Source organism: Lycium barbarum, chromosome 6 (assembly GCF_019175385.1).
Source record: "Lycium barbarum isolate Lr01 chromosome 6, ASM1917538v2, whole genome shotgun sequence".
NCBI lineage: Eukaryota > Viridiplantae > Streptophyta > Magnoliopsida > Solanales > Solanaceae > Lycium > Lycium barbarum.
In genome coordinates this window covers 117,539,407-117,549,056 of record NC_083342.1, presented here as the reverse complement: position 1 = coordinate 117,549,056, position 9,650 = coordinate 117,539,407, and the positions used below count along the sequence as shown (strand labels likewise).

Below are 9,650 nucleotides of genomic sequence, written 5' to 3'. Positions count from 1 at the left end.
ATATTGCGCCTATTTTGTTATTATCACTAAGGCTACTAATCTTCATATTAATATTGTCTTAGCTAAATTTTGATAGTGTTGTAGACAAATCCATGATAAATATAGTGTATGCTCAAAATTTATCTATTAAAATAGTTCTCGTTCGAGATAGATGAATTAGTATTATAGGTTGACTTTTAGTTGTTTAACGCAATATTTAACTGACAAAAACTATCAAAGGTTGTAATGAAGTGTTAAGTATTTCTTCATCATTAACTTTTGAGATCTGAGGTTTGAGCCCTGAATATGGAATCACTTTTAGTAAGAAGTGTTTTCCCTTAACAGTGGGACTTTCTAATATGGATACAAATTAGTCGATTCCAAAGCGAATACCGAACATCGAATGAAAAACCAAAAGAAATTATGAGTTTCAAATTTATAACACGGGCCAACCTAATCTAGTATTAAAATAGAACACATGTCATCTATCCAAGTAAGAATTTGGGGAAATGGAGAGAAGAGAAATGGAGAGGAGTCGGATCCCTAAAACTTGACCTTATGATCCAAGTTATGCGTATACTTTTTCATGGTGACGCTCAGCCTTGTTTTGAACGAAGATTTCTACTGTTGTTGTTGTTTTTTTTTTTCTAATTTAAAGCCACCTTCAGGGTGGGGGGGTTAGGCCGGACCCCTACCTTGTATATTAATAACCAAAAAGAGAATACATGCGCTCGAGGTATGAAGTGTCTAACCTCATATACAATTTGTAAAGTAAAGGACATGCCCTTTGCTTCAATTCTTGATAACCAAGGCCTAGTGTTAAAAAGTTCACAAAAATTTGGACCAAAGGTCACTATAAAGAGGATGAGAGTATGACTCTCTTGATCTTAGTTAAGCTTCCAAAAGTATAAGATTTAGACAATACATGAGGAACCACATCAACAATAGTCGCATGTAATTAAGTGTTACCTCTTTTTCGTCTTCATTCAGGCAAAATAATTAGAAGTCAAACATCTCTCCTTGATAGTTTGACTATCCAAATTGGCCGTAGCTAAGCTATTAATTAGCTGAACATTCCTCCTCTTCGAACTCGGCCCATCCACATTATTATTCAGATTATCTCCTAAGTAAGAAGAAGAAGATGAAAACTCCGAATTAGACGAACAAATATCAGGCGAACGCGGACGTCTCCTCGGCATCACTCTATTAATCTCAGTAACATTGGATTCAATCAAGTGCGGAAAATTCAGTACGGCTCTTGAACCACGCAGCCTATATGCGGTTCTATCATAAGCTAATGCTGCATCCTCGGATGTCTCATATGTCCCTAGCCAAAGCCTAGCGCCTTTTCTTTCAGGATCCCTTATTTCTGCAGCATATTTTCCCCATGGCCTTCTCCTCACTCCTTTGTATTTTTTCCTCTCCAATGGTATTGGCTCCGTTTTTTCTGTTGTCTCTTGTACTATTGGGATATCTTGATTTTCTTGATTGAGTTGAACAACGTTTTGTGGAAATAGTAAGGTGTTTTGATCAGAATTTGAGTGTTTAGGGGCTGGGAGGATGTTATTGAATGTGTTTAATTCAGAATAGATTTGGGTAAAGTCAGGATCATTGAAGAGATGCTGCATGGTATCAAGAAAATTAAGCTCAAAATCTAATGATATTCCCTGCATGATGATCTTTGATTATAAGGGAACACGAAATGAGTTTTTCTTTTTCTCCTTTTCTTGATAGGGGCACTTTTCAGTGTGGCAAGGGAGAGAAAAATGATGATGCGTATATATAAGTACTAGATGGCTTATGCATGTTGTGTACGGGCCCAACACTTCGGATTATAGTGTATTTATGTATATGTAATTGTATTTAGATAGTGATAATATATATATATATATATATATATATATATATATATATATATATATATATATATATATATATATATATATATTATGTTCAAAATACGATTAATATAACATTATAGTTTGTGCTCCATATCTAAAACTTTATTTTATTCGTGTTTGGTACGAAAATTTATTAATGTTTTTTAAAAGCGAAAACTATTTTATTAGTGAAAACTAGTTTCCTCTCTTTGAGATAAAATAATAACAATATTTAAGCATCAGTTGATACTTTCAATTTTAATTTGATTAATTTAAAAGTGTAAAATACTTATTATTTTTTATCAAATTTTGATTTGGATAATTCTAATTCAAATTATTAAATTAATTTTACATGTTTGAAACGAAACAAAGTGGAAATTAATTTTCTATTTAAACGAAGAAATGCTATTTTTTAATTTTTGGTAAATATTCTCGGTTTAACTCATTTTACTTGTCATGTTGTCTTTTGCATGGTTTTTTAAGGAAATGTGAATTAGAATTATAATTTGACTAATTTACCTTATTCATTATTTGATCTTCATTTGATATTAATCTCTTTTCACATTTATGAGAGTAAGAATAAAAATAAAAAGTAATTAAATTGTATCTTATTTTTTAAATATATATATTTTAAGTATATTTATTTTAGTAAACGTAACAAATAAATGACATGGCGGAATAGCAAATACAGCAATTAAATATTTTGAAGAAAAGTAATAATATGAGGTCCATATTTTTTGTTGTGTAATAATTTCATTTGCTCTCACTAATGAGTTAATATGCATGTGGCAATGAATTCACTATTATTGACTTGATGGGCATACTTTGGGAATTACATGAATATTGTTTGATTTTTTAGTATATGGGGTGCACGTGGTTTTTTTATTTTTTTATTTTTTTTGATGTTGCCTTTTTTTTTATTTTTTAATATTGGGTCCATCTTTTTTTTTCATGAGTTTGGAGAGGGTGGGGTCTACTTTTTTTTCATGAGTTTGGGGAGGGTGGGGTCCAGTTTTTTTTTTTTTTTTTTTTAAGAGTTACTGTCGACGAAGTATGGGTAAACCGATGCTTCTATATAGTACAAAAATAGAAATATAATAAAGTATTTCTATCTATACTTTTTAAAAGAGTTGGTAATATAAAGTATAAAACGTCATTTTTTTTCCTTTAAATAAAAAGGTGGGTGGGGCCACAAAAAAATTTTTTACTCTTAAATAAAAAAGTAGGACCGAACACGGACGACGATCTTGCCTCTATAAACCGGATCTTCTATATAGTAGTAATAGTAAAGTAATACATATAATTTTTTTATCAAATTTTGATTTGGATAATTCTAATTCAAATTATTATATTAATTTTACATATTTAAGATGAAACAAAGTAGAAATTTAATTTTTTATCTAAATGAAGAACTTCTATTTTTTAATTTTTAGTAAATATATATATTTTTTTTTAATACTGGTTGGTGTTTAATATGGGGCCATGAAGAACTTCTATTTTTTAATTTTTAGTAAATATTTTTTGTTTAACTCATTTTACTTGTCATGTTGTTTTTTACACGATTTTTTAAGGAAACGTCAATTAGAATTATAATTTCACTAATTTAGCTTATTAATTATTTGATCTCCATTTAATATTATTTTTTCTTTCATGACATTAATCTCTTTTCACGTTTATTAGAGTAAGGAAAAAATGAAAAAGTAATTAAATTCCATCTTATTTTAATATATAAATATTTTAAGTATGTTGTTGTACAATAATTTCATTTTCTCCCACTAATGAGTTGATACGCATGTGGCAATGAGTCCATCATTATTGATTTAATTGTTTGATTTTCTACGCATTTATTATTTAACATTGTTAGTTTTATTAATATGGGATTCACTTCTTTTTTTTAATATTGCTTGATTCTGTTAATATGGAGTCCACTTTTTTTTTCCCGTGAGTTTGGATGTGGTGGGTTCCACTTTTTTTTTTTTTTTAATACTGGTTGGTGTTTAATATGGGGCCCACATTTTTTTTTTAACATTGTTTGTTTTTTTAATATGGGATTCACTTTTTTTTTTTAATATTGCTTGATTTTGTTAATATGGGGTCCACTTTTTTTTTCCGTTAGTTTGGATGTGGTGGGTTCCATTTTTTTTTTTTTTAATATTGGTTGGTGTTTAATATGGGGCCCACGATTTATTTTTTAATATTAGTTGTTGTTTAATATATATGGGGCCCATAATTTTTTTTGCTTGATTCTGTTAATATGGGGTTCACTTTTTTTTTTAATACTGGTTGGTGTTTAATATGGGGCCCACAATTTTTTTTTAACATTGTTTATTTTTTTAATATAGGATTCACTTTTTTTTTTTTAATATTGTTTGATTTTGTTAATATGGGGTTCACTTTTTTTTCCCGTGAGTTTGAATGTGGTGGTTTCCACTTTTTTTTTTAATACTGGCTGGTGTTTAATATGGGGCCCACAATTTTTTTTAATATTAGTTGTTATTTAATATATATGGGGCCCACATTTTTTTATGGCCCTGTTTAATATGGGGCCCAAAATTATTTTTTTAAGGGCCCACGATGGACGACGAAAAAGGACCACAACGGACGACGAAAAAAGGCACCAACTGGTACTTCTATATAGTAGTAATAGGAAGTCGTGGCGCGTGGGGTTCTTGGACGTTATGGTTTTCGTGCATGAACGTAGGACATGTCGGCTTCGCTCCAGGGCGATTAAGTTGCACTTTGAAATAATCAGGGTCAACAATTTATATATAATATAAAGTTAGGCATAGACAAGGTGATGTGACACCTCTCTATGGCCACCATTGGTATTTATCTTTGTTGTCAATTTTTTGACATTTTACCTCATTTTTCTAATTAAAAATGAAATATAATCATGAAAAAAAAACTAATTCAATACAGGCATTAAAAGGTTACTTATTGCAATTAGATGCTGATAACGTCCAAATCTACTCCCCAAAGAGAAAGTGTACACGATCGTATGCAATATAATTTACCCAACTATGAGTCGGGGTCGATCCCACGGAGAACAATATGTTAGGCGATTAAGAAAGTAAGGAACTTTCACCAACTAAGCTAAAGCCAAACAATAGATAATATTTTGGTTTTTGATTAAGATTATGACTAATTCAAAAATATAAACTAATATAGAAAGCGAGTAAAATGATCAATGGCCACAAGTTTGGATACAAAGGAAATTACACTCAAGTAACGATCCAATGTATTTCACAATTTTACAACTAAGAGCGGGTTTATGTAAATAGATAATGATTTCTAAAATCTCATTGAAAGTCTTCCAACCAAATCAATGAATTTCACTCTAAGCTTTTCCAAGCCTTAGAGTGTGATATTAGGCACAATCAATTTAACCTCAAGTAACTATCCTCTTCCGAGCTCAAGTTATTAGATGAGTTTAATGACCCAAATTCTTGTTAATTAATCTTTCCCAACCTAGATTTCCTCTTCCGAGCTCAATCAAAGTAAATGGGCGAGTCTTAGGGTTAGCTAATCCCTTAAGAAGCATGAAAGAACAAGATTAATTAAATCAACAAAGACCCACTTCAATAGCAATAAAAATCATTCAATACATAAGCAAAACAAGAGTTTCATCCAACACTTTAATCAAGAATATTTCCATAAACAAGATTCAAGTGAAGAAAATAAATACGACACACTTAGATATACAATACAAAGCAAGGAATTGAAGAAAGGTTTAAGAAATATCTCATTAAGGTGCTCCAATCTTCTCCTCCAATGGTGTAGATGAAACCCTAGCCTCCAAAGCTTGATGAAAAACTGTCAAAGATGTCTATTACAAACCCTAAAAGAGTATTTATATCATTCAAAAAACGGGAACAAAATCTGGACAATAATACCCTCATGCACAACATGCTACTCGCATGTTGTGTCGCAGGTGCAACATGCGAGTCGCATGTTGTGCCAAAACCGTAGCAGGTTGTGCCAATTTCTCTGTCACCATGTGCTGCACCAAGTGCTGCTCGCGGGTTCAACATGCTGCACCAAGTGCTATTCGCAGATGCTGCATGCACAACATGCTGCACCAAGTGCTACTCGCGGGTTCAACATGCTGCAGCATGTGCTATTAGCAGATGCTGCCAGAAAGTGTAGATTGTTCTATTTTTGCTCTATTTTGGTCCGTTTTGCTCCGTTATGCTCTCCGGGCATCTTAACCTACAAAACAACATAAATACACAAAAAAGTAACAACAAAAGTGCTTAAAGAGTCACAAAAGCTTAAGGAATTAGCATCGAATATCCCGTAATTTCACGACTCATCAGATGCTCAATGTTCAATTCTTTAATCATGGAGAAAAAGTAACGCATACCGTCTCCATTTTGAGGCAATACTGATAAGGCCTTTTCTTCCAATTTTTTAGTATAATAGCTCTCATTAATTACTGCCTTAACTTGACCAACTCAACACTATTCTAATATGCATAATTAACCTGATGAATATGAAAAAAAGAAACGGCAAATATCAAAACATAAGCTTTTAATTAAAATAATTATAATAAATCCATCAAACATGTGGCAGAGATTATGGAGGAGAAGAAGAGTTGTGCAAGTTATGGAGGTTGGCTATATATCAGCTTGTAAAATTGTTGTGTCTCGGCTGTAGCATCTAAGGAAATTCTCAACACCGAGCAACAATGACTTCAAACTTTCTTTTGTTTTCGCATGTTGATTTAATTAAATATATATCTTATGATCTTACTCCAAAGATCCAACACCATCTTCTCCATATTTTTACAGCTTCATTGGTGGTTTTTTTGCAGCCATGAAAACAGAACAAAAATTATCAGGTATCGCTTTTTTCCTTCATATTTATTTCCTTCTTGGGGTTCAATTGGATATGTATTTAAGTTATGTATTCCGTTAGAATAAGAAATTTTGCATATTCGATTATTTTTACATGTTATATCGTGTAATTTATTTTATTTTCAAGATTACCAAATCTTATATGATCACTACTAAAAACAGGAAAATCGAAGGTCAAAACCAACGAAGCAAAATCGAATTTGACAATATCGGAAAAGAATGGTTTGGAAGATAAACCGACGGACTCCGTCAAAAAATCCTGAACTCCAGTGTAATTTCCGTCTTTTGGTCGGTGTCTTTTTCAAGACCGGAGGAGATCCTTGGGAGTGGACGTGGTTTAAACCGAGGGAGACCATCGGTTGTCTAAATATATAAATTCCGGTTTGTATGATAAAAAATATATTTATAATACAATGTTTTTTAGTATAATATGTTTATATAGGCGGGGGTTGTGTAACTGTATGTTCTTGAATGAATACTAATAAGTTGATGTCGACTTCTTTCCTGCAGTCTTCATGGACTAAAGCGGTAGTACGAAGACGATTGACTATGAGGAATAAATGGGAGGAACTTCATTCAGATCGCATATTCGATGGTAAGATTTTCACATTCATTTGAAACTTTTAATGTCAATTCTGTAATTTCTGTTCCTGATTTAAATTTAATGAAATAAACATTAATTTCAGGTTTGTTGATTTTTATTGATGAAATAAATCAATAGTAACGGGCAGAGGAAAAAGAAGAGGAATAGTTGCTTTATGTATATGGGGTTATAATGTTTTTTATATTAGTTATACCAGGAGCAAGGTCAAACAAAATAAATATCACATAGAATATAAAATTGTATAATGACATGGGTAATTAGTTAAAAATTTAAGAAAATATAATAAATGAGATTGATAATGATGAAGGCAAAATAAACATAGCATAGAATAGGAGGAGAAAATGTCGATTCTTCAAAATTGGGAAAGGTATTTGATTTTAAAGCAAAATTAGAGAGGAAAAATATTTTTTACCCATAATTTAAGGGATTTGTTTTTCTTTTTGGATAGATCTAATTATGTAAGATGATAAAATGTCAAACATTTTTTTTATAGAAAAAAGTGATAATAATAATAAAACGGATTAACACTTAAAAAGACTATTTTATAGTATATTCAATTTTCGAATATAGTAAATTAGTTTGTAAAGGTAATGAGATATTTCGCGCGGTTACATTTACTAGTATCTTAAAAAAAATTGGATTGTTTTCAAAGAGGGACTATATGAGGAATAAGGAATATAGGTCGCCAACGTAACATATACTTGAAAAAGTGATGCCTTAAGTTGAAACAAAGGTTATTCAGGAAAAATAACTAATTCTAATTTATGCTTACACCAAAACAAACAATTTAATCTTCAAAGTAATTTCAGGCTAAAATGAAAATATATATATATATATATATATAGAGAGAGAGAGAGAGAGAGAGAGAGAGAGAGAGAAAATATCACTTAGCTATCATTAAAAATAGAAGTTTACATACACAAACACCTTTATATTAGTAACTGACACAGGCGGATCACTAGTGTTGATTACGGATTCACGTGAACTCAATAATTTTTATCTTTGTGCACCCAATTTTTATTATATAGTATTAATTTAAGATCGTTGTAGGAACTAATAGCGGAGCCACCTTTATCTAATGGGTGTGTCAATTGATATCCCTTAGTGGAAAATTTACATTTCTAGATAGGTATGTAAAAGTTTATGTGTATATATATTGAATCACCTTGGTTTATTCTTGTGTTTATTTCTTTTATGCTATCACTTTCTTTAGTGAAAAATCCTAGCTTCACCATCAATAAAAATCATAAATTCTAAATCCCAAAACCGCTTCTATTAATTGATGTAAATATGTGGTGCGACTAATTTGTACTTCCTCCGTTTCAATTTGTTTGCCTTAGTTTGACTCGACATGAAATTTAAGAAAATAATTAAGAAAATCTTTTAATTTGTAGTCTTAAACTGAAGATGTGTGTAATATATTAAAATGCTCTTTTTAAAAATTGGTCTTAACTATGTTATGTAGGATGTTGGAAAAAATTATTTATTAAATATAAAAAGAGATATTCTTTTTTAAATAGATTAAAAACAAAAATAAGACAAATAAATCGAAATGAACAGGAGTAACATTGTATGTCAATAGCATGCAAGAAGTTCATCACCGTTGGGAAAACTTTGCACCTTACCACTTGATCATTCAAACAACCAATGACAATGCAAGTTGAAAATTCATATACGACTAACTACTCGTCGAAAAACATTTATCAACTACTCCTACAATGAATTTTGTAACAAAGGGTATTCAGGAAAAGTAACTAATTTTAATTTATGCCGACACCAAAACAAACAATTTAATCTTAAAAGTTACATGCAAGCTAAAATCAATATATATATATATATATATATTTCATAGACTACTAACTACTCGTCGAAAAGTATTTATCAACTACTCATTCTACAATGAATTTTGTAACAAAGGGTATTCAGGAAAAGTAACTAATTTTAATTTATGCCGACACCAAAACAAACAATTTAATCTTAAAAGTTACATGCAGGCTAAAATCAATATATATATATATATATATATATATATATATATATATATATATATATATATATATAGCCACTAACTCTAATTTATGCTTACACCAAAACAAACAATTTAACCTTCAAAGTAATTTCAGGCTAAAATGAAATATATATATATATATATACACACATAAAATATCACTTAGCTATCATTAAAAATAGAAGTTTACATACACAAACACCTTTATATTAGTAACTGACACAGGCGGATCAATAGTGTTGATTACGGATTCACGTAAACTCAATAATTTTTATCTTTGTGCACCCAATTTTTATTATATAGTATTAATTTAAGATCGTTGT

At 30.4% G+C, this 9,650-nt stretch overlaps 1 protein-coding gene across 1 annotated transcript; it reads right to left on the bottom strand.

Annotated features, from left to right (window-relative positions):
- Positions 1–643: 643 nt before the first annotated feature.
- Positions 644–1,718, bottom strand: LOC132600059 (ethylene-responsive transcription factor 1A-like). The gene has a single exon (XM_060313191.1). It carries the CDS (start codon positions 1,650–1,652, stop codon positions 966–968), a length of 687 nt encoding a protein of 228 aa, XP_060169174.1. The 5' UTR covers positions 1,653–1,718; the 3' UTR covers positions 644–965.
- Between the last annotated feature and the right edge of the window lie 7,932 nt (positions 1,719–9,650).

Coding starts and splice junctions, on each gene's coding strand:
- LOC132600059 (XM_060313191.1), bottom strand. CDS start 1,652: ATGCAGGGAATATCATTAGATTTTGAGCTTAATTTTCTTGATACCATG.